The sequence below is a fragment of the Eubalaena glacialis genome, chromosome 9 (genome assembly GCF_028564815.1).
Source record: "Eubalaena glacialis isolate mEubGla1 chromosome 9, mEubGla1.1.hap2.+ XY, whole genome shotgun sequence".
NCBI lineage: Eukaryota > Metazoa > Chordata > Mammalia > Artiodactyla > Balaenidae > Eubalaena > Eubalaena glacialis.
The window spans coordinates 46,193,126-46,219,455 of NC_083724.1; the positions used below are offsets into that span (position 1 = coordinate 46,193,126).

At 36.9% G+C, this 26,330-nt stretch overlaps 1 protein-coding gene and 1 pseudogene across 6 annotated transcripts in view; one reads left to right on the forward strand and one right to left on the reverse strand.

Annotated features, from left to right (window-relative positions):
* TRPM6 (transient receptor potential cation channel subfamily M member 6) overlaps positions 1-26,330 on the forward strand; it is a 140,169-nt gene that overhangs the window by 64,823 nt on the left and 49,016 nt on the right. For all 6 annotated transcript variants that reach the window (XM_061200335.1, XM_061200337.1, XM_061200339.1 and 3 more), the window contains exons 15-24: positions 1,764-1,898; positions 3,690-3,970; positions 5,290-5,518; positions 8,659-8,811; positions 13,867-14,013; positions 17,390-17,518; positions 18,824-19,075; positions 20,975-21,149; positions 21,354-21,468; positions 26,043-26,236. In XM_061200335.1, coding sequence (XP_061056318.1) covers positions 1,764-1,898; positions 3,690-3,970; positions 5,290-5,518; positions 8,659-8,811; positions 13,867-14,013; positions 17,390-17,518; positions 18,824-19,075; positions 20,975-21,149; positions 21,354-21,468; positions 26,043-26,236 — 1,810 coding nt within the window. The remainder of the gene's footprint in view (positions 1-1,763; positions 1,899-3,689; positions 3,971-5,289; positions 5,519-8,658; positions 8,812-13,866; positions 14,014-17,389; positions 17,519-18,823; positions 19,076-20,974; positions 21,150-21,353; positions 21,469-26,042; positions 26,237-26,330) is intronic.
* LOC133098101 (dynamin-like 120 kDa protein, mitochondrial) lies at positions 11,256-13,859 on the reverse strand (annotated as a pseudogene).

The following is a 26,330-nucleotide window of genomic DNA, read 5'->3' on the forward strand; positions in this document are numbered from 1 at the left end:
CGTATTTTATTTTCCATCGTATTTTTGAAAGTCTAGGAATGTAAAATTAGAGTTGCTGGTTAGTTGATTAGCAGAGAAAACGTTGCTTGTTTCTTAAAATTGCCGGTACCGATCAGTAAACTGAAGAGCCTAGTTCTTATTAGGGGATAATGAAAGTGTTAGAAAAGGTAGTTTGGGGCATTTTTGGCTGAGAGAAGAGCGGGAACAGTTAGAGGCACAGTGCTGTGGACACCAGGGTATGGTTTTGCAGTGACAAGGAGACCTTTGTCACTGGACAAGTGCCAGAAGGTTGTGAGGGATGACACTGGAAAGATACTTTGGGATAAGATCACATGAAAAGTCTAGAATATCAAGCTACTTTTGACCTTTATTTTTAAAGAATGAGGTGAAGTGAAAACCCAACTTGGCTTTAAGGGATGAGAAAACAAAACAGAAAGAAACCCAATTCTCAAAGAGAAAATGTTCTTTATTGGCATTTCACAGGCATAGGGATACACTTGAGGTATCAATGCCTTCATGTAAACAAAATACGCCTTGCTATGAGGTTACCAGTGGCAGGTATAGGACTGACTGTGACCTTGGTGCAGCCCAGTGTGGAACATGCTAGGCAGGTTCCTCTAATGCCCTTTCTGGAAATGGGTAGGAAATTGCCCATTTCTCTAATTATTTTCTAGTGAAGGAGTACGGAGTTTATTGTGTTTCCTCGTAAATTAGATCGTAGCAGTTAACGAATACATGGTTTGGAATCGGAGAGATCTGGGACTGAATCTTAGTTTTTGCTCATTAGTAGCTGTGTAATCTTGAGTGAGAAACTTAACCTCTCTGTGTGTCAGTTTCCTTATCTTTAAAATTGGAATAATAATATAATACCCCTTTCATAAATTTATCAAAAGGATTAAATAAAATAATACCTAGAATACCCAGGAAAACCCATATTCCTGGTACATAGAGGGTATAGAGTAACTTAATACTAATAGTCATTATGATTATTACTAGTGATACTATTAATTCTATATCACAGTAATAATAATAATAATTTGAGTAGCATCTTTAAAAAGTTGGACCCCATTACTTCTACATCTAATTTATATCTGTAAAACACAAACTAAAAATAAATAAATAAAATAAAGTACAAATAAAATAAATAAATAAATATTAATAAATAAGTAAAATAAAGTTCAAAGTTCCCGATACGGTTTGTATTGGGAATTTTATGTCAGTCCCTTTAAGAATGCTCTCGTTTGTTTTTGTTTTTCATTGATGAAAGCTTCATGCTGACAAGCAATTAATTATGTTGTTATTGGGCCTAGCTACTGGAATTCCAGTAGTGATATAACACCTGGAGAAATTCCGTAACTTTCTAACTGAAGCTTAAGCTTGGAGCTGTTTGTGAATGGGAACTTTTTCTTATCAGAACTGTGAATCTTTATTGCCTATTCTGAACTTGTTTCAGGTATAGAACATCAATTGATTCTAATGGAATTTCCACATAGAAAAGGAATGCAGATATATGATAGGGAGCAAAAGAACATGTTCTCTAAGATGTTAGGAAATAAGAGTGTGCTTAGTAAGAAGGGGATCGTGAGAGGCTCTTGTTGGAGGAGTAATTAATTACTAATCTTGGATGAGAGACAGAACCATTGGATAGGACACAATATTATATTTGGTTTTATTGTTGTCTAGAAATAAAATGTTAATTGTTACCACTATAATCATCTTTTTCCCTTTTTGTTTTATTTTAAAAATAAAATAACATATTCCAGCAAGTGACCACTTTTACTCAAAGCTTTCCCCAGCCCCCTCTTCACCGAAGATGCCGCTCAGGAAATAGAAATGAATCTGCAGAAAGCACACTGCATTACCAGTTCATTAGAACTGCCCAACCTTACAAAGTCAAGGTACCAGTTACTTATTTTAGATTTGAAAAGAAAATTGTCCTTAAAGACAGAGATCTTTTCTTCCTTTAAAGTTTGAGAGTGGGGAATACAAATAGAGGGATCATTTACAAGTACTATAAACAGATGGTGCAAGTCAAAAGCATAATACAGGTGTTCTCTAACAATGATGAGCAAACGCCCAGGACAAGCAACTAAATGATTTGCCGGGGCTGGCACCTCAGGCTGCCTTCCTTTTTCCTACCTCTACCATGTCCAGATGTTGACTCAGGAAGGCAGTCCATGGGATGGTACTAAAAAATAGAATCATTAGCCCAACATTGCACCCTCCTCCTCCTTTCCCCAAGGCTAATTGGAGGTGACTGTTTCCTTCTCCTTTCTTTTCTCTGACACTGTCCTCTTGCCTCTTCTTATTTCCCTTTTGAAGCTTTCTAAAAAATAATTTTGGCCTAATGTTACAGTATGACAATGATAATGTATTTATGACTGTGTGTGTGCATGTGTGTGTGTGAGCAGTATTATGCCCCCCTCCCTTTACTACCTCAATTCCACTTTCCTCTGGGGGTGAATGCTTTTGTTTAAGAGTTTCCATATAAATGGTTCCTATGTTGGCTGAAAGAGGTTTGCTTTTTATATCTCTTAGAATGAAAAGATATTTCATAAAATTACCATTGGTCATAATCAATGAACATAAATTCCCTTCATTTATAGAAATAGAGGAAGCTTATTACTATTTTTGCTATGATCTCCTTTAATTAAAAAGAATAAGCTGGGACGAAGTGAGAGAGTGGCATGGACTCATATATACTACCAAATGTAAAATAGATAGCTAGTGGGAAACAGCCGCATAGCACACAGAGATCAGCTCGGTGCTTTGTGAACACCTAGAGGGCTGGGATAGGGAGGGTGGGAGGGAGACGCAAGACGGAGGAGATATGGGGATATATGTATATGTATAGCTGATTCACTTTGTTATAAAGCAGAAACTAACACACCATTGTAAAGCAATTATACTCCAATAAAGATGTTAAAAAAAAAAAAGAATAATTATTGAATCTTGTTATTTGCCAGGCATTATTTTGGGCACTTGGTTGAATTTGAGATGCAGGTGTGTTGGAGAAGATATAATTATGACTGAGAAATGGTCCCACCCTCCCTCCCAAAGTAATAACCACAGTGCAGTATGATGAGCATTGAGAGAGAGATACATACAAAGTGATATAGAAGACTATGGGGGTTAGAGAATGGTTTTTGAGATGAGCTGTAAAAGGTGGGTTTACCAGGTAGAGAATAGTATTTCATTATTACCTATTACCATCACTAGGGGAATATAGTCAGAATAAAGGAAAGCAAAATTAAAACCAATCTATTTGTATGAATGTTGGCAACACTAGTGCCATTTTTCTAAGAGGAAGATAATGAATCTATTTGTAAGGTGAGGTTAGAGTTTTTTTTTTAATAGTTATCGTTTATCTAATATGTTATTTTAGCCCATTTCCTTGAGAAATTGGAAATTGTTGTATAGTTAGTGGCTCTATTCCAAAGGTATAGTGTTTTAAGTTGTGTTAAGTGAACTTAAGGTATCTCAGCCTAGGGACCCTGGAATTATTAGATGCAACAAGAAATGGATTAAAAAAGGCCAAAATTTTGGTTTCTGATTTATAAAGTTCTATTATTATTTCCATCTCTTTTCGGTGATTTAAAAATATTTTTAAGATACCCGATGTGTTTTGTCAGGTAGAACATCATGCATTTGAGTATTTGGACACCCATTCCTATTTTATATTCTAACAGGAAAAGTCTGTAGCCCTTCATAAATCAAGGAAGAAGTCAAAAGAAGAACAATATATATCAGATGACCCTGACTCTACTGGCTTTATTTATCCTTATAATGACCTGCTGGTTTGGGCTGTGCTAATGAAAAGGCAGAAGATGGCCATGTTCTTCTGGCAGCACGGAGAGGAGGCCACAGTCAAGGCAGTCATTGCTTGTATACTCTACAGAGCAATGGCCCGGGAAGCCAAGGAGAGCAACATGGTGGATGATGCCTCAGAAGAGCTGAAAAAGTACTCAAAGTAGGAGTTCTCCCTTTACCTAATATGAACATCGACAGTTCTTAGAATGGTTAGACACATTTATCTCCCTCAGCTTAGAACTTGTAAGATGAGTGGACTTATAGCCGTGTGTTTCATGGACTCTCCCATAGATAAGGGTCTTGAGGTATTTTAAGGACTAAAAGGAAGAGAGGTGGCCTTCAAGTCAGGAGACTCGGGTTCCAGTTCTAGTCCAGCTCTTTACTAATTGTCAAATCACTTGACCAGATTTCGGGACTTTAGTTTCTTAACTATAAAATGTTCAATGAATGATTTTGGAAGTCCCTCCTAACTCTCAAACTCTTTGATACTAAGTTATATTAAAATTTTTTCTTTAAGTACAGCTCAGGCAGGAAAACAAATAAATATATTAGGTATTAAATTACCAGAGAGTGATGGTAGAAGATAGAAGAGTTAGAAATGTTTTGGTTTTTTGATTTACTGAAGCATTATAGTAGTAGGGAAAGAAAGCAAGCTAGAGTTAATAGAAACTAATTTGTCATTTTGATTTAAAAAATTCCAGAGAATGACAGTGTCTACTTTTTAGAGAAAACAACCTCCAAGAAGATCACCTGGGGGTGTCTCCAGGTCTAGTTTCTTACTTAAGTCATCTGTGTATTTTGTAAAATCTTTAAATTTATTTATTTATTTTTTTGGGGGCTGTGTTGGGTCTTTGTTGCTGCGCGCGGGCTTTCTCTAGTTGCGGTGAGCAGGGGCTACTCTTCGTTGTGGTGCATGGGCTCTAGGCGTGCAGGCTTCAGTAGTTGGCATGCGGGCTCAGTAGTTGTGGCGCACGGGCTTAGTTGCTCTGTGGCATGTGCGATCTTCCCGATCCAGGGCTCAAACCTGTTAGAGCCTGCATTGGCAGGCGGATTCTTAACCAATGCGCCACCAGGGAAGTCCCTAAAATCTTTAAGAAAAAAAAGGAGTGGCGGGGGGAGTTTTCACAGTTTTTCCTTAAATGCTAGTTCGGTTTATGAACAATCTTTTCTGTCAAAAAATTCTTTATTAGGTACTATCAGGGAGCCCCACACCAAGCCATACACAGCTTGTTTCGTGGTGTGGATTCGCTTCTCCCCATGGATAGCTCAGGCACTCCTGGTGGAAACCCTCTAGTTCTGTTCTTTTAAGAAAGGGAGAACAATCCATTTCCTGAGCAGCAATCCCTTTAAAACAGCTTCTGCATTTTACTGTTCCCTCTTTTGTCTTGGTCTTTTCTGAGTCTCATATCTAATCTTTTTTAACGCTTCTGGGGCTCTCACCTGCATTTATTTTTGCCACTCACCACTGTGTCATTGCAGACAGTTTGGCCAGCTTGCCCTGGATGTGTTGGAGAAGGCATTCAAACAGAATGAAAGAATGGCCATGAAACTGTTGACCTATGAACTCAAGAACTGGAGCAATTCTACCTGTTTAAAACTGGCTGTTTCTGGAGGGTTGAGGCCCTTTGTTTCACATACTTGTACCCAAATGCTACTGACAGATATGTGGATGGGGCGTCTGAAAATGAGGAAAAACTCTTGGTTGAAGGTATATTTACTTGCTTTATAGAGTTTAACGTTAGTTTAGTCTATACTCTTGAGGTCTATACTCTTGAGTTCATTTTTCCCTTGCTCCAGAAGATTACCTTCAGGAAAACCAGTTAATGTCTTTGATTCTCACAGATGAGCTGAGATCTTCACAGTGGAACCTCTGACAACTACTTTATCTCCCTCTACCAGCATAATTGTGCCAGCTCCATCCGCCACAAAGGCATACTCATGAGAAGGTGGTTAGAAGAAGTTAAAAGCATGTACAAACATAAACAAGATTTCATTATTAGTAAACACCATTGCCTCTGATAATTACAACAGAAGTAAATGAGACTTTTTAGTGAAAATTTTCTCAGCTTAAAAATACTAACTCATGATAAACTAAATAAAATTAGCAATTTCTGTTGTTGTGTTCATCTAATGTGATGTTTCAGGAAATAAATGGCTATTTTATAAAGCTGCCCTCAAACACATTTGTTCACACCACTAACTATCTCTAAATTTTTCTATTCCATTATGGTTTAGCCTCATCTTTCATCTTGAATTATCAAGAGTAATTTAGTTAATTATTAAAGGCATTTAATTTTTGACGTCAAACCTAAGCCTAAAAAGCTCTAGGTTATGGTCATGCTTAAGAGGTACATAGCTTATGAAGCAGAAAAAAAGGGGATGAAGCATGATCATTAAGAGCTACACAAGGTTATAATTTATATTTTAATTTTATTCTTCCTAGAGCTCTTAAAAGTATGATGTGTCCCAAATAGAATGACTGTTTTTAAAAACATTTTTTTGGTGGGCAAACTATAGAAAACACAAACAAATAAAAGATATGACATAAAATATATAAAAGAGCTTGTACATTTTAATTCCACTAATGAGATTGTGGAAACAAGAGAAATGTCAACCAGAAATTATTTCACATAGATTCCTCTTTAACAAAATATTGGAGAAACAACAATTGTTTCTAGAAGAAGTTCTCCTTTGATCTGTTTCGATTTCAGCCTTGGAAATGATGAAGCAGAGATGTAAATGGGTCCACCTCTAGCTACACAAGTGCTGGCAATAAATCTTTTTAAATGTTCAGAGAGTGAGATGGGGGTATAGATAGCTGGGATTTTGAGAAATAATTTTCTCCATGGCTCTGTCCTGTACATACTTTAGTTGAATAGAAATCCTTGTTACTGAGAACTTAATAACTTTTTGCTCCTCATATACTTTATTTTTATATCAACAAAGAGACTTAATTGAAGCAAGACTAAATGTTTTTGCCCCAAAACACAGTGAGTTGCCAAAGAAGACTGATTAGCTACTTAAAATCTTTGAGTTGCAGTAGACCATATTGCTCTCCATGCCTGGATCCTAATTCCTCAGTGCTTGGCTTGTGGGTTTTGGGAACACTTTTGCAAATGTAAAATGTCCTGGTCAGACTAATTCCATGTGGATAAAGACTGGAGGAAGACCTTGTAGAGTTTTATGTGGAAGGGAAAACTCATTTAAGTGCTTCTGGAGAATAGACTCTGACCTATTCCTTGGAAATGGAATATTGATTTCATTGAATACTGTTTCACAAGCCAATTGTTCTGCAGTGGTCAAGGGCAAAAGAATGTGGAGCGTTTTCAGGAAGTGGGTTAGGAATTAATTAGTGTAATATTATCATTGTGCCTGCTAACTATGGTGTTTCCAGACCTGGAAGATTGCGTGTATTTTGGGTTCTACATCCGAAAAGAAAACAAACACACAAACAAACCAATCCTATCAGACTGGGAAAAGTCCAGAGAACCTTCACAGGAAATCAAGCTTTAAAACAAAACAACAAAAGGTCATTTCAGCATAAAAAAGAATGAAGTCGACAAGGACATGACTTCAGTTTCTTTAATCATGAGTGGTATATAGTCTGGGTTAATCTTACCTTTATTCACTGAATCCCAGAATTCTAGACCTAATTTTAGCTCGAAAGAGATAATGTTCACCAAGATGATTGTCACAATATTTAGTAAATCTTCTTAACTCTTTACCCTGAAAGGCCAATACAGGTTGAACATAAAAATTCTTTCGAATAGACTATAAATAAATTCATGAATGTTAGCAATAGAATGAAAAAATCATGGATGTCTAGATTTCTATCTTTGTTGGGTTTTACTGGCAGAGAAAATATATGTGTGATGGGAGATGCATCTAACAGAAGGTGACTTGGTATGTTTTTATATTCTTGATTTTATAATATGAATAAATTTTCATGTGTTTTATATGATAGTAACTACTTAGTGGCTTTAAAGAATTAGTCAAGCAATATGCTCATTGAAAAAGAATACTTCTCACTGCCATGCCTCTGGGTATTATAACATATAACAGTGTGGTATATGTATTTTAAACTTTCAAATGCATATATGTATATGCATCGTATTTTTTAATTTTTAATTTTTTAAATAAAATGGGATTACACTGTGCATATTATTTTATAACTTGCTCTTTTTAGACTTAACAATATAACTTTCATTATATTCAGAATTGCTTTTGTCTTTTCAATGACTGCATAGTACAGTTGTCTCTCAATATCCACAAGGGATTGGTTCCAGGACCCCTCAGGATACCAAAATCCGTGGATGCTCAAATCCCTTATATAAAATGGTGTAGTATTTACATATAACTTTTGCGTCTAGATTACTTATGCTATCTAATACAATATAAATGCTATGTAAATAGGTGCCAATGTATGGGAAATTCAAATTTGCTTTTTGGAACTGTCTGGAATTTTTTTTTTTTTTTAATCCACACTTGGTTGCATCTGTGGATGCAAAACCCACGGATATGAAGGGCTGACTGTATTCCACTGTTAAGTTGTCCCACATCAGCTCTCCCTCTATAGATGGACATTTAGGTTGACACTAATTTTTTGCTATTACAATTAGCCATGCAAAGAACATCCCTATCTACACATGCTTGGATTCATGAGTATTTCTGAGGGAGACACTTCTAGAACTGGAATTCTCGAGTCGGAAAGTATGTATACAATCAGGATATCCACTGAATTGGGGATGGATCTGACATTTTATATACATCCAAATCTTAACTTTATTTGGATCATACTTGCGCCTTGTATAACCCCCACTACTTACTTTGTTTTCTTTTCTTTTAAAGATCATCATCAGTATTCTTTTCCCACCCACCATTTTGACATTGGAATTTAAAAGCAAAGCAGAGATGTCACATGTTCCCCAGTCCCAGGACTCCCAGTTTACGTGGTATAATGGTGACCAGAATGCCAGCGCTCCCAAAGAAAGTGCTTGTCTGGTTAGTGCAATATCATAATGAACTAGGTTCTCATGGCATTGACTGCACGCAAACATACACAGACACAAAGCTTATTTATTTAACAAATTATTTAACAATCTTAATCATATTATAGTAAGGTCAGGTATAGCGTGTATGATAGTTCTAATTAACCCCCATATATTATTAAGCAAAATATCCTGTTTCTGCCAAAATCAAAGACTTTATTATGTCTTGAAAGCTGCTTAACTTTTCATTTTCCTTTGTGACTAGTGGAATAAATAGACTTACTATTTCTCTAAAGCTACAATAAGGGATGCCTCATATCCTTAAAAATCTTTATTTAAAAAGATGCTGGTTTAAAATGTGCATTGATCTTCACTGTTTCATGCCATAGTTTTTTCATTTGTTATATCCAATGAGTTTGAATAGTTTTACTTGAGTTCCCAGATGTATACTCTTTCATGGGCAACTTGAGCTGCTTCTATTGCAACCCATCTTCACTGGAGAGTCTCCAATATGCTGTCTGTGCATATATTTTTTGAATTTTATGTTTCAACTTGGATCACTGCTGATAAAGTTGTCATTTACTGTGAGATGTAGTAAACATCTTTTCTGGTACTTAATACTTCAGTGAGGCATCTTTAGCTAGCATCTTGTCTGATGTGCTTTTGTACTTATGAGGTATTTGTCATAATATTAAAAACATATTTGATAAATGTTAAATGAAAAATAATTATAATTAGTTTGTATGGCTGGCATCTGCTGTGATTGGTTGAGCCTTTATTCTGATTGGTTAATGCCAGAACAGTTAACCGGATCAGTTGTTAAATATTTTTACTGTCATGCCTGTTTCGGTATATGTGTGTTCCTCTCCTCTTCCTTCACTCCCTTCCCTTCCCTTCCCCTCCCTTCCCTTCCCTTCCCTTCCCTTCCCTTCCCTTCCCTTCCCTTCCCTTCCCTTCCCTTCCCTTCCCTTCCCTTCCCTCCCCTCCCCTCCCCTCCCCTCCCCTCCCCTCCCCTCCCCTCCCCTCCCCTCCCCTCCCCTCCCCTCCCCTCCCCTCCCTTCCCTTCCCTTCCCTTCCCTTCCTACTTTTCTAAGCCTGATAGTTCCATTTGGGGTTCTCAGAGTCCAAGACGGCAGGTACATCCTAAACTCAATAGAGTGTGTGCGTTCTCCTTTGCAAAGCTGTGTTAGTCAAGTTGTAATTGTGATTGTACTGGTTAGATTATATGGTTACTAAGTTTAGACCATTTCAATTTTTTTTTTTAAGGAAAGAGAAGAAATGTAGTGCTTGCCTAACCCCATTAGAAATAGAAGGCAATCTTTATATGTGCGACATTCACATATATGTTTGCCTTTATACTACTTCAGTGGTCACATTAAGTTTAATTAGCTTGTTGAAGTAAACAATGAAGGAAACTGTTTATCATCTATCTACAAACAAATATGTAAATATGTTGGCCCTTGGTTGCAAGTAGTGCTTTGGAAGTGGATGTAACTTCACTTTTGGCTCTTAGAGGTTTCATAGAAAGATAAGCTTTCACTGAAACTGAAGGCATTGCAGATAGCTGGAGCATTCCACTAAGCAGTTCTTCTTAAAGCGGAGACTCTTAGGGAAAGAACTCCTTCCTTGAATGGCAATTAAATGTGCTCTTAACATTCAAAAAAGATAGTAAGCCCTCACAGTTCCCTGAAAAATTAAATTTTGTCTGTAATATAGTGGTTCTCTTACAGCAATTGCTCACCTGGTGGTTTGGACATGGCCACATCAGTTAATAATTCAACGAATATCTAATAGCTTCCTTCCACGAGCCAGACAAGTTCTGGGGGCATTTCATTAACTAAGGCAGATGCGGCCCCTGCTACCATGGAGCCTATAATCAGACTGACTATCCATGATACCTCACCATTATTCAATTTAAAGCATTTATTGAAAAAGTGTTTCAAATCTGGTCTGTTATGAATGGATTATAATCATAGTAACGATGTTCTTTTATCTTTGAATTTAACTAAAGCAGAAGGTTTGGATTATCTGCTTTGTGTTTAAAATTTTGTTAATCAGAGAATAAGGGGTAGAGGCAGCATTTGGTGGGACATACAAGTTTTCATAATGCTAATTAAGTATAATATACTTGATTAGTTGAGGAACACAATTGGCATTATGTATTTTGGGGGAAAGCCGAAGACAGGAGGGACATAGATGCTCTTTTAGAGTGTCTTTGTGCTTTGTCGTCATGGTAATAGTGTGATAATAAATATGATGAAAGCACTGGTAAGAGGAGAATGAAAGCCATTATTCTTTTTTAAAAATTATTTTTTATTTATTTAAAATTTTTATTCTATGATTATTTTATGTTCAGAAAGGTGGAATAGCAGAAGAAAAAAATGGAGGACAAAGACTTTGAAGTTTTCTTGTATGTATGCAGAGCTGATTATAATATGAGTAGGATTTTATTACAATTTATTTTTCTTGATTAAGGGCTTCAATAAATGCATCAAGTTTTCCTTGAGTTTCTCTAACTTTCTTGAGGTCCTCAGCCATTTGAACTTGTTTAGCAGTAATCGATTTAACTTTCTTCTCGCTATCTTCAGCAAAATCTTCTAATACCTCTTTGACATTTTTCTCTAATTGCCTGACTTCAGGGTTTCTAAGTTGCTGCATTAAAGTATTTGTGGTGACAGCAAGCATGCATTGTATTTGACAAAATAGGACAACATCATTGCATTCCTACTCAGAATCTACAAAATGCCATTGTTAGGAATGAAAGCCTCTTCAACAAAGGTTACAATGATTTAGAGCTGTTTTTAAGAAATGTCTTCTATAAACATGGTGCCAAGTATCGTTAATCAAGCTCGGATCTACTTCTGCTCCTTGGGATTCAAGGTTCTTTTGGACTGTAGTTATCTCATCACTTGCAAGATAAGCTGGGTGTTCCTCATTACATTTCAGCATCTTCTCCAGTTCATTCTTGGTTTCATTGTGAACACACTGTTCTTGGGTCTGATTCTTCCAATGTAACCACCTCTTTTCCCAATCTGGACCTTCCATATTTCAGTTGCATTTTCAGTATCCTTGAGATGAGCCTGAAGAACCTCTTCCATAAAATAAATAGCTGCATCTCACTGCTGTTTATCAGACATGAACTGGTCTTCTAAAGCATTGTGTTGAATAACCCTCAAGCTGTCCTCCGCAAAATCATTCCACTTCTGGTGTTTAATAGTTTCTTCCTTAGCAGCCTCTTTAAATTTATCAAATAAGTTATCATGCTCTTTTCCTTTTGGTTCTGTCATGAAGTGGGAAAATTCTTCCTGTAGGGTCTCCCAAGCAACCTCTATTGCTTTATTAAGAAGCTGTTTATCAATTCACTGTTTAAGCTTGATATCCACTGCACTATTAAAAGTCCCTGAATTCATGGTCTGTGTAGCTGGAAGATGGATGTTTTCAATCACATGAGTTGATACTCTTTCCCACAAAGATTGCTGAACAATTTCCTCCCAGTGTTCTGGTGTAACGTGGCTCAGACTGATAACTTCATTGAGGATTTCATTTTTAGTTTTTTCAAATAGTTTTTTCCGGTCAAGTTCTCGCAGGTGAGGATAGTTATTCTTCTGCTCAGTTTCAAGGTTAAAACGTGTTGCTTTGAAACTGTCAGCCTGTTGTTCAATTGACTCTCATACCATTTCCCAAAAGTCCAACACAACAAGGCTTCAATTTCTTGTAGTCATTTGGTGTGCCTTTAGCATGCTTGTCTTTAGGAGTTTTGAATTCCAAAAAAAATTCTTTTTTTTTTTTAACTTTATTTATTTATTTATTTATGGCTGCATTGGGTCCTCGTTGCTGTGCGCAGGCTTTCTCTAGTTGCAGTGAGCAAGGGCTACTCTTCGTTGCGGTACGTGGGCTTCTCATTGCGGTGGCTTCTCTTGTTGTGGAGCACGGACTCTACGCGCACGGGCTTCAGAAGTTCTGGCGCACCAACTCAGTAGTTGTGGCTCATGGGCTCCAGAGCGCAGGCTCAGTAGCTGAGCCGCACGGGCTTAGTTGCTCCGCAGCATGTGGGATCTTCCCAGACCAGGGCTCGAACCCGTGTCCCCTGCATTTGCAGGTGGATTCTTAACCACTGTGCCACCAGGGAAGCCCACATTTCCTGTTAAAAGATTAAAACCACACAGAAATCTATGAAGTAGGGTGATATCTCTTTTTCTTCTCTTTCATCATCCCTAAGTTCCCTCTTCTCGAAAGCAACCAGGCTGCAAGTGCTTTTTTTTTTTTTTTCCTTTCTTTTCCTTTCTTTTTTCTCTCTTTCTAACAACTCTTCTAGGTAGACACCTCTGTAGTCACATTTATGCAACCACTTCCTTGTCACACAGATACTCATTTCTCACCACCTACAACTGTTAACCCCTTTAGGCTGGCCCATAACTTTTGAGAAACTGATGGAAGATGCTTTCCCTAGAAAAATGCATGCACAACACAAATACTTGCATATAATTTCAGGAGGTTCAAGGAACTCCAGAAGCTCAGAGAGTCCGTGAGCTTCAGGTAAAACCTCTGTTATAAATGAGTGGAGAAGCTATCAAAGCCAGAATCCTCAAACTAACACTGTGCCTGACTTCCCTATAATTTGGGAAAGATGTATCACCATTATGTGTCCATTTTGTCCTCCTGTATTATGGAAATAATTTTGTTCTCTGTTATTGATTTCACAAGGATTTTATTAATATCCTTAGGTTCCAAAATTACTGATAAAGGAGATTAAAAAGAACAGGAAGAGGGACCATTTTTAAATGCTTGGAACTACTCAGTTTGAGTAGTACTAGGTTTTCTTATGAGAGACTCAGCTTGCTTTTCAGAAATACCCTGTTCTCCTTACCCTGTCAAAGATTGATACAATAAATGTAGTTTTCCTTCCATTCAAGACTAAGATTGTAATTTGTCAGGTGGGTGCCCAGTTAATTTCTAATATTTTTATTATATTTATGTATTTATGAAATATATAATATTTTAGATACTTGTAAATGTCAGTATTTTAGTTACACCTCTGACAATAAATGATTGTTTGCTCATTTTACAGAAAGACTATGATTTGGAAAGTGGCCCTGATGAGAAACCAGATGAAAATCAGCACTTTGATTTAAAGAGTGGGCCCCAAAGCCTCCCGTGGACCAGGAAAGTCTATGAGTTCTACAGTGCTCCAATTGTCAAGTTTTGGTTTTATACGGTTGGTCTCATTTCAAAAATTATATATAGTATTCAGGATGGTTAATTGCTAATGATAATGTTGATAATGATATGCCTGATTTACCAACTTGTAATAAAAATGTAAAAAGTGCAGTTAAAAAAAAAGGGAAGAATGACAAAGGAGGTAGGGAAGAAGATTGGAGGGAGGTGAGAAAAGGTGAGAGCAGATCTCTCCTACTTTGGGAGTGAAGGCACAAGCATTCTTCGTTTTTTGAGTGCATCCAGTTAACACAGCTGGGACTCAGAATCTGAAACTGTGTGGAACAATAGAATGAACAATATGGTTGTAGAATTAAGTGATGGGGGTGGATTCTTTTCCCATCTTGGGCAAAAAATCAGCAGTTGAATTGATATTTTCTTTGTAGGAATAATGTGTAATATAGACCAAAAAATTCAAGTGTTTGTTTTTTGTCTTCAGTTGCAAATGCTTCCAAATATGTAGAGGACAAGAAAAATTTTAGAAGTTGAATTGTGTAAACAAATACTAAATCTATCATGGATGGGAGAGATACAGAGAAAACAACTGTACACTAAATGTATTGAGTGCTTTTCACATTTATTTAACAGTATTTATTTTTCTAATGCTAACCTATAGTTAGTTAAATTGCTCAAGATTGTATATTTCTAAAACATTTTGAAGTGATTATAAAAGGATATTTGTCTAAATGTGTTATATTTCAAAATATTTACTTGCCCAACCACACACTTATTTCATATACTTATTCAATAAGTACGTAGCTCTGAATAACTTTTATCTGTTTTCAAAAATAAAATCTTCATTCAGATGATGAGATTTCACCATTTTTGTGAATATGGAAATACTGTATTTTCTGTATTTTGTGAATACAGAAAATCCTAGAGACTCTGATAGTAGCTTCGAGAGAATTTAACCATAGTCACATCATTGGGTAAAGAGTATTCAGCTATTTCTTTCCTTAGAAATTTCTAGCTTATGAACTCTTAGAGACAGTAGTAAAGCTAAGCAAATGGAACAACAACAACTACAAAAATAGCTAAGGATGGTGTTAGCAGTGAGCACAGGCATTTTTAGTCATGGCTATTACATTGCTAGGTTATGGTACGTGTGCTTTATTGAAGCAGTGTCTTGTTATAAATGCTATGATGAAAAAGAAATGTAAACATTTTTGGATATCTTTTTAAGAATTGGAAAGAAAAAAAAGAAGAGTCAGAAGCAATACCTCCAATATCTACAGTGTTTTAGTGCCTGGCCACCATGAAAACAATGTAAAAAATGACTGCCTGATAGTATAAATTTATTTAAATTATGTTCCTAAGGGGTCATCAAATATATTAACCCTTGAAACATAGACCTAGAGAAGTATAGAATTAATAGAATTTACTTTAACTTTTTTATATGCTTCTCTACTAAGCTTCTTAACTCATAGGCAATGCTAATACCCATTATGCCTGCCTGAAATATCACCTATTGTATAGAATATCAAATGGTATAGTCAGAAGTGATTTCAGCCATTCTCTATGTAGAACTAAGCTTAGAAGAAGACTTATCAAACCTAGGTAGAGCTCAAAAAGATATGAGAAATAGGGATCCAGGTTAAAATAATATGATTCTTGTGAGAAGGAACACACACATAGGCACTTTTCTCTCTGTTGATCTGGGATTTTTAATACGTGTTTATTAGCTAGCACTGTGCATTGTCTGTGAAGCTATTGAAAAGACTGCACCGTCTCATGCATTGTTGGTGATTGTGGAAACTGATAAAGCCCTTCTGGCAGGCAACTTAGTAATATGTGTCACAGTTTTAAATGTGTGTGTAGTTATTCTACTTCTGGGAATTGTAAGAAGATAAGAATGTTAGATAAGATCACAAAGCTATTAATCACTGTGTATCTGTGTGTACGTGTTTACCGTGTCTTAATTCTTTGAATAGACTGGAAATCTAGGTTTAATATACACAGCAGTTAAACATACATTTCTTGAATGTCTATCATGTGTCAGGCTGAGAGCTTAAGTGCTGTAGATAAAAACGTCAACAGTCTTTAACTACAAAGACTCACAATTGGACAATATGTTTCCACTAACCAGAAATTTTTTTTTTTTAAGAAAAAAACAGAATCAAATTTTATTGTATTTCTAGCACCCAGAGATAGCAATTCTTAACATCTGCTTTCAACTTTTTTCTATCCAAATATTTTCAAGTTTTTCCACAAGTGAGATTATAGTGTACGCAGCAGTTTTAAACCATTTTAACTTAACAGTTTATCACAAATGCTTAAAATTCACTAGAAGGATTATGCTTAATGTTTATAAATACGTTTCTATCTTTTATATATCTGCATCTCATGGATGTGCAGTTTATGTAAAAATTCCCTTTTGTATCTTGTCTTCTTTCTCCTTCTATTATACGAATGTATACTTTTCTGGCTCTTTAACCTCCAGCCTCTAAGCTTTTTTTATTTCTGTTCTGCCACTTCCAAATGGAAAACTGTTTCCTCCTTTATCTGCTTATCTGGAAATGGTGTTCATCCTACAAGACTCAACTGATATACCTCTTTCTCCAATCTCAAATCCAGCTTCATCCTCTGCATTCCTGTCATGCCTTTAGTAGACTTGCATCATGGAAGTTATCATAGTACGCAATGGCATCGGCCTGGGTCAGAAATCACACTCCACCAGCCTGGCAGGTGGCATTAGTGAGACGTTTCCCGGCAGGTCTAGGTTGAATGCTCTGGGCAGAGCAGCCTCTAGGTGGCATAGACTGTTTTGGGAGCTCCTCACTTAGGGAAAGCTCCGGACCGTGAAACAGCTGCCTGGCTAAGTTCTGTAATCTGTGTAGGCCCAGTGAGTCATGTGTTAGAAGACGTGAACCCAGACCGTAAGTGGTAACCAGAATATTTTAATCAGCATAAAATAAAACTCCCAGCAATAGTAAATATCACAATTTATTATATTTGAAAATAGGTACCTACTAGCACTTCTCCTTTGGCATTCTTGGGACACACGTTTTCTGTTTAAATGGAGGGGAAGGTGTGTGATTCTCTCTTGGCTTGCTGTTGGCCTGACTGTGTCCATGCCGGAATGTGCAGGGTTCTGAAAATTGTGGTCAGGAGTCAACAAGATGTGACCATGCCCATTTCCATGCATTTGAGAACAGTGATCTTCTTTCCTTCCACAAATTCCTAGAATAGAAAACTGTGGATTCTTATGCCTTCTTTGATAATTAGGTCATCAATAATCAGAGGGTGGTCCCAGTTGTATTTTCATGCTATCATGGTGAAGTTCATGTGTGTGGTTCTGTTCATTTGGGTCCGTGTCTGCTTGGCATCCTCCATTATGACTCTCACTCATGTGCAGGGAATCCATGTCCCCCTCACAGATGGTGTATTTGGCATTCCTCGTGCTGTTCACTTACACCGTGTTGGTGGAGATGCAACCCCAGCCCACCGTGCAAGAGTGGCTCGTTATCATTTACATCTTCACCAATGCCATTGAGAAAGTCAGGGAGGTGAGTTATGCCTTCTACCTTTGTCTTCTACATACCTGTGCTAGACATGTTCTGCGCTTGGGTGATGAAAATGGAGAGGTCAAGCATGAGGGTGAGTCAGGCAACGATCCTGATTTGTATGCTACAGGAAAGGTAATTAGGGGGAAAATTTCTGATCTCAACCTTTTATTGTTGCCAAATACTTTCTGTTGGTTGCTGCTCTTTGAAAGCAGTTATTTTAGAGGACATCTTAGTGCGTTTATCAGTTCTAGAGTGATGGTATCTAATTGTTTTTAGACCCTCCAACTATTTGATTTCCCAAAAGTGTTTTTTTTTTATAAAGTTGATGTTTTTTTATAGCCTAACATTACTTGCATATTATTGCTTTCATGTCACAGAGTGGCACATAAATGGCTAAAGTTGTGCAATGTGTAAAGAATTCATTTATAGTTTTCGAAAGTTCCTACTAAACATTTTTGAACATTTAAGATAAAAATCCCTCTGGGGCAAGTAGTCCAAGAAACAAAACAAAGCAAACTTTTCATTTTTAGCTTGCAATGAGTCACTTAAAACAAAATAAAAGGAATGAATATTCCTATCCAATTATAACTGCAATCACACACCGTATGACTTAGGCTGTTTTAGATATCATTGTATATGTATCTCTCTCTACCTCTGTGCATTTACATACAATGATTTTGTCCTAGAGCTAATATGACCAACCTTGTATATTATGTAGAAAACAATTCAGCAGAAAAACGTTATCCGAATTCTACTATTTTTATTATGCTTCAGGGAAAATGGCTTTTTACTGTTTTACATTTCAGTTTGTCTGATATTCTGTTGCAGGGGTAATTTCTTATAATAGTGAATTCTAATATCACATTCTGAGTAATTTGCTAACTACTCACTAAATAGCAGTAGTGGGGCCAGATTACAGGATTCTTTGGTTTCTTTGCACTAGGCTATACGTCATGAAATGGAATTGCAGCTATATTCCATTGCAATATTGAGTTTTAAATGTCTTGGTGTTTCCCTATGTTAGTTTAGGATTAATGAAAGCTAGAAAAACTTTTCTTTTTTAAAAAAAATTCTGGTTTGTTTTTAAATAGCTGGCCAGTACTAACAGTGAGATTAAACTACATTTATAGAATTGTTTAAATAATTCATTCCCCAAGGATAACTTACGTCTCCAAAATCCCCTTATGATCTAAGGTTTGGCATGATTCCAAATACTCCTTAAAAGAACAGTTGATGTATTAAAGATCATATTGATCTTGGGTTATAACCCATTCTTTAAGTTTCCCTCTTTCTTTCATCTTTTAGGTCTATATTTCAGAACCTGGGAAGTTTACTCAAAAGGTGAAGGTATGGATTAGCGAGTACTGGAATCTGATGGAAACTGTGGCTATTGGCCTGTTTTTGGTGGGTTTTGGCCTTCGGTGGGGTGACCCTCCTTTTTACACAGCGGGAAGACTAATATACTGCATCGACATCATATTCTGGTTCTCACGGCTCCTGGACTTCTTTGCTGTGAATCAACATGCTGGTCCCTATGTGACCATGATTGCAAAAATGGTGAGTACAGTCTGCTGTATAATCTGGTGTTCTTTTAACAGTTCTACTTAATTTCATGGTTCACATACATTGGTTTAACTTTTGAAATTATTTAAAGAAGCACACACTTCATCCCCACTTTCCTTATAACCATAAACTCATATTTAACAAATGTCCTTGGATAGCATATTGGGTAGTTGATTACAATACTCAGCTTACCCTTTTGGTTAGGGCCAGATGATGGGGGGTTGAATCATATTTGTCTCTGAGCACAGTAATTCCTGAGGGCCAGATTTATGTGAGGCGACCACCAATAATATTTTCTGCTGAAATAGTGATTTGTCTTTTTATCTCTCCACCCCCAGCCAACTCTTAAATAGTGATTACTGTGGGCCACACATTGTTCTAAGTACTTTGTATGTATTAACTCATTTAATCTTCAAAACAACTTTATGACATGGGTTCTATTATTATCCACATTGTGCGTTCAAGGAAATGGAGTTCAGGTAAATTTCCCAAAGGCATAAGTCGGGGAGCCAGGATTCAAATCTGGGCCACCTGGCTCTGTCTGCCATCTGAGCTCACTGTGCACTTGTATTAGCCCTGTCCAACTGGCTTTGCACAGGACCTAAGAAGGACAGTACCTCAAGATCATCTTTGCTTTTTCTTCTGGAACACTCACTGGCAGGGAAGGGGCAAGTTCTTGAGAAGGAAAGGTAGTGTTGAAACAAAGGAAGAAGACAGAAAAGGGAGAACCTCCAGGATTCCAAAGATAGATTTTTCTTATTTTATACTTTTCTCTTAGACCAGCAATATTTTCTCTGGTCTTGGTGACATTGGTATTAATTCAGTAGGTTATGCTGAGGTAATCACTGTATCTAAGTGACTTAGCACAAGTTTATTTCTCCCTGATACAAAGATTGATGTATGCTCATGGAGGCCGCCCTCTACCCAGTGACTCAGGGATCCCAAATCGTTCCATCTTGGGATATAGCTGTGTCAATATTGTGGCTTCTGAGGTTTCCTATGACAGGGAATAAGAGGGATGGAGAATATCTAACAGCTTGTAACTGCTCTGGATGGGAAGTGACTCAAATCACTGTTATTCCACAGCCCATTGGCCAGGAATAGGTCAGGTGGCTCCTGCCTCATGGAAGGGAAGCTCATGGACTATTCACGGAGTATGTCTCTGCCACAGGGAACAAGTGGGTTGAACTGATGTACATTTAGTAATTGAAATGAATTATTTAAAAGAGTCTTTAGAAAATTACAGTACATGTGCTATATATACATGTGTGTATAGTACATGTGTGTACTGTATGTGCTCCATTGTGCATTATAACAATCAGGCTTACTTTTAATACAAAGACTATGTGTTTGGGAGTTAATGAACCACTGGATTTAACAAACATCGTTTTATAGTTGCTTTTGCATCTTTAAAAAAAAATTCTTCACTTCATCAACATGTTCAGTATCTTGGAGTTCAGTACCTTGGAGCAGATTCTTGGCCTGATCAATTTCTCAGACTCTAACTTCTGAAGATAATCCTGGGAATAAGGAGCCATTTTACTAATTTGAATATCCCTATTTTTTTTTCTTTTCCTAATCTCTGATGAAAAGTTAGATATTAGCTAATCAAAAGCTATTCGTATTTCATCACATCTTAAAAAAAGAAGCACAGATCCTCTACAGTTAGCACACTTAAATTACTCCATAGACTACATTGACATGAAACATATACTGTGCAGAGAAAACAATGTTTTAGCCAAAGGAAATCCAGCTATTCATGGACTAGGCATTTTGGGCAATGACTAGACAGTCTTATTATTGGCAGGTATAATTATGATGGCTGCAGGTGTTTGATTTGTTTTAAATTTCAAATCTGTAGTAAACTTCTGGCTGTGACGTGCTTTTTTGCAGACAGCAAACATGTTCTACATTGTGATCATCATGGCCATCGTCCTGCTGAGCTTTGGAGTGGCACGCAAGGCCATCCTTTCACCAAAGGAGCCTCCATCCTGGAGCCTTGCTCGAGATATCGTGTTTGAGCCATACTGGATGATCTATGGAGAAGTCTATGCTTCAGAGATAGATGGTACGTAGAGGATTCCGCCACCATGCAGCAAGTGAACCTTTGTAGATACTCAGAGTAATAAAGAACCCTGGAAAACAACCATCTGAATCTTAAAAATGTCAAGAGTTTGTGGTATTCTGCTAAGTCAATATGCTAAATATTTGTCTAGAGTCATAGGACTATGATTCACCTTATCTCTCATTCTTTTAAATTCTTTATTTGTAGTTTGTTCAAGCCAGCCGTCCTGCCCTCCTGGTTCTTTTCTTACTCCATTCCTGCAAGCTGTCTACCTCTTCGTGCAATATATCATCATGGTGAACCTGTTGATTGCTTTCTTCAAGTAGGTTATTTTAATCAAATACAGTTATTTTGTATGAATCCAAAATGGGTGCAGGTATTTTGAAAGATTCACATGCAACCTTTGTTTTTTGTGTGTTTCATGTTTAATTACTATGGTTTTAAAATATGGGCATGGAACTACTGGCAGGAAGGCAGCAGAGTATGAGAAGAGAAAAAACAATAAATAGAGAGTGTAATAGAAGCGGACTGAAAGGAGATCATACACTGTAATTAAGCAATAATTTGGAATCATGGAGAGTAACAATTGACGAGGCTGAAAGTTGGTTAAAGAGTCCTTGATAACTTTCCTTCATTGGCTCTCAGTATATCTCATTTTCTGTTTTCTTCTATATCACTTTTCACTTCTTCTCAGTCTTCTTTTCTGGATCATCATATTCTCTTCAACCTTTTAACATTGGAATGTCCCTGGGCCCAGACCTTTTGTTTACACTTTGGTGATCTTGTTCAGTTTCCTGTATATATATACTGACAAATCCCAACTTATATCTTCAGCCTAGATCTCTTTCTTGAACTTCAGTCCTGTAGATCCAGCTCTCCTGTTCCATTACCAGTCAGATGTATAATATTGGCTTGGCCAAAAAGTTCGTTTGGGTTTTTCCATAACCTTACGGAAAAACCCAAATGAACTTTTTGGCCAACCCAATAGATTTCTGAACTTTCAAATGTCCAAATTCTTGATCTCCCCTCTTTCCCAACATACACTTATTCTGCTTGTAGTGTTTCCCAAATCTATAAGGAAGACCACATGTTTCTGTCAAAGCTTTGTCTTTCCCATTGTTCAGACCAAAAACCTTGGCATTCTTAATGCGTCTCATATTTCTAGCTCTAGACTGTCAGGAATACCTGTTGACTCCATCTTCAAATAGATCATCAGTCCAACCGCCTCTCACCACCCCACTGCTATTACCACAAAGCCTCCTAATTTATTTCTCTGCTTCTGTCTTTGGCCCCTATATTCTGTTCTCAACACAGTAGCCCTAATGACACTTAAATTTTTTAAATTACTTAATTAATTAATCAATCTATTCCCTAATGACCTTTAAAACATATGTCAGATGATGTCACTCATCTGCTCCAAACCATTCAAGGGTCCCCATTTCCTTCTGGGTAAAAGTCAAAGTTTCTACAATGACCTAGCTTCCCTGCTACTTCTCCAGTCACCCATCACACTACTGTTCCCCGAATCCATACCTCTCCAGCCACACTGGCCCCTCACAGTTTTTCAGACAACACAGGGGTGTTTGCAGTTGCTGTTCCCTCTGCCTGGAATGCTCTTCCCCCAGATATCAGTGTGGTCCATTCCCTCACCTCCTTCAAGCCTTTGCTCAAATGTCCCCTCTTTAATTAGCCCTAACCTAAGGATATTATTTAAAAGTGCAGCCCCCTCACCCAACAAAGTTTCCTATATAACACTAAGGTGGTATATAAATAAACCAAAGTTATCATTTTATTAATGATCTTTCACAAAAGATCACATTTCTAACTGGTTAAATTCATACTGGAGCCTCATTCCACATTAGAAAATTACCTGCTTTAAGTTTCCCTTAAATTAGAAAGTGAATTATAGAATCTGATTTGAACAAAACATATTACAACTCTGCTGAACATTAAGAATTAACTTTAGTGAGCAAAATATCTAATGCTTACGTTTAAAAGTCCTAAATCATACCCAACCCAATTTATTAAATGTACAATCACCAATATTTTCTTTGGCTTCTTCAAAATATTCACTCCCGTGCACTCTTCCCCTTCCGCTCATCACCTATGCACTTAAAACCCCCTATAAGCTCAACTCTAGTATTTCTCAGAAAGGCTGTTATGTTCATGATGCCCCTTTTGCCTTATATAAGCAGGTGCTCAACATTTATTGAATGAGTGTCCGCCAATCCAATGGACGCACTTTGAAAAATTCCTCCCTACGCTCAACCTATGATAAAGTGTATTTAGATAGAACTTTTTAGGTTATGCCCTGCTTTCATGCACATTAATAATGTGCATGAATATATACTATAAGAATAATGTAATTCTTATAGTATATATTTTTATCTTTCATTGCATTCTTAGAAGTTTTCCAATATCTTAAATTTGTTTAAATGATTCACTTTCCTAATTCATTGCCAGGAGAGTCTCATCATGTCTTTTATGCTACTGTATATACAGTATATGCACAAAAAGTGCTTTCTTGAATCAAAGAATCATGAACAGAAAATAAGCTAATGTCATAAGAAAGCACACACACACACACACACAAAACGAGATTTTCACATTTTTGAAAACATGCTTTCTGGAATATAGATCATATGATCACTAAATACCAGTAAATGCAAAAGTCCATATGATACAACCAATTTGCAACATATTACAGTTTTAAAGTTTACAAACTATGTGTATATGGCTTAAAATCAAATCAAAATAAAACCAAAACACTCTCAAAAGTAAAAAAAAAAAAAAAAAAAGTGTAGCCCCCTTTCCTTCGACCATCTCCTTGGCATGCCTGGTCCCCCTTACTCTTCTTTCTTTACACTACCCACTTATATATACAAATATATTTTATAATTTATCTCTATATTGTGTTTTCCCCCCGTTTATCTCTTATACTGGAATATAAGCTCCACAAGAACAAGTTTGTTTTTTTGTTTTGGGGGGTTTTTTTTTGGCCTTTTTTGCCCATGAATTTATCCCAGGCACTGAAAAGAGTGCCTGGTACATATTTGTTTAATGGATGAAAGAAATCAAGTGAAGTGATGGGAAGAAACTAGTATTTTCTGAATGCCTCTTTTATGCCAGGCACTGTACTAGGTATTTTATTCATTAATTATCTCACTGAAGAGATATAGATAAGAAAAGGGAAATCAATGCATAGAAGCTAAGGAGAGAAAGTAGAGGAGATAAAGGCTGAAGGCAAGCAAAATAAGAACACACACAAAAAAGGACTGTTGTTACGTATATATGGGGAAAACATACTTTTTTGCTTGTTACAAGATTATATGATAGCTATCATCTCCCTTTAGCCTCACCATTTTATGCCCTTGTAACATTTACTGGTGTTTAATTACTGTAGCTATTTTTTTGACATTTCAAATAAGATTAAGAGTGGGTATGAGATTTTTGTTTCTCAAAAACGGCAGGTGTCAAAAGGGAGGCTGACAAATCCTCCCACAGGCCAATCTTCTCACTGAGATGAATACACTGAGGACCACACAAGCTGAGCAACCCCAGAGCGGACTACTTGTCCAAAAGCCCCTTTCCAGATTCTGTAATTACAAAGAACCTGAAATACAGTGTGAAGATCGCCACCTGCTGGTGGGCAGGCTGTGATCACACTTGGAGTGGGAGTAACATGTAATTTTGGTGGCCCTCAAACTTGATTGTGCAGAATTACCTGGAGGACTCAATGAGACACAGATCGCTAATTGGATCGTTCCAGGATAGGGCCCAAGAATTTGCATTCCTGACCTGTTCTCAGGTGATGCAGTGCTGCTGGCTCAGTGACTGCACTTTGAGAAGTACTATTAAACTCAGTCAGTCGTCAGTGTTTCCTTCAACTATTTTATGAACTCTGAAACTTCCCTCCTCCTCTTATCCTAAGCTGGCTTTCCCCAGGATAGTTTGGGTTCCTTCTCTTTATCATAACTGCAGTTTAGGGTTACCTGCATTTTTATTTGCCAAATGTGACTGCCCTTCTCAAGTACTTCTCTGCCATCTTTCTCTAAAGAAAATAAATTACATATTAGCCTAAGCAAAATATTAAGATGGATATTCCATTGTGTCCTCCCCACCAACATCATGTTATAGACTTAAAGTTAAATAGTTAAGGGTGATATGTTGTTTGAGAATTTGTACCACTCACCACAACTTCTATCACAAGTTCTATAATATCAACATATTTACTGCACTATCTGCATATTATAATTGATATAATTAAAGGGAGAAAAATCCCAAGGCGGCCTACCAATAAGGAGTCACTTTTATTGTAAGGTTAATGTAAATAATTGATCTAGCTGCTGAATCAAAGCTCTGCTTATTGACTTATTTTAGGATGAATTGATTTTTCTTCCATCTCTTCTTCTTCATTTATATTCTTTCGTTTGAATGTTTTAACTAGGATTATTCTAGCATTTCTCACATTTGACATTAGGAGAATCTCTTCATAAGGTTGATGATATAGAGGGACATTAAAGCTGTTTACCATGAATGATGAATTATGGACTGAAAAGATCTTCTTATGTGAGAAGAGATGGTGAATCAAGAATAATGTTACTTCCAGAGGACAGTTTCTGTTCATTGCATTTAAAATGTTGGCATTTTCTTCTCTCTGACTGGAATTTCTACCTTTTGCTTATTCTGATTAGCATATTTTATTGTAGAAGGTGATTAATGTATGTTGTTTGGTGGAAGAAGAATCGTAAATGCAATGGATATTATTTTTATTGGCTAACTACCGTCCATGTCAGGCGAACCAATCATAAAAGTTGGAAAATAAAGCAATAATCTAACTGTTATGTTTCAGGATTCCATATTAAAACACTGTCCCTCTCTTACTACAACTTACAGTAACGTTTACATAGATCTGAAATCCATTTCAAATAACCTGTGGAAATACAATCGCTATCGCTACATCATGACCTACCACGAGAAGCCTTGGCTGCCCCCGCCTTTTATCCTGCTGAGTCACGTTGGTCTCTTTCTTCGCCGTCTTTGCCATCACCAAGCTCCAAATGACCAAGAAGAGGGTGATGTTGGATTAAGTAAGTTTTCATTGGTGGGACAGGAGGAAGAGAGTGCAAGAGTGGAGATCCAAGGTGAAGACACCTGGAACGTTGTCCATTAAATTCAGGGCAC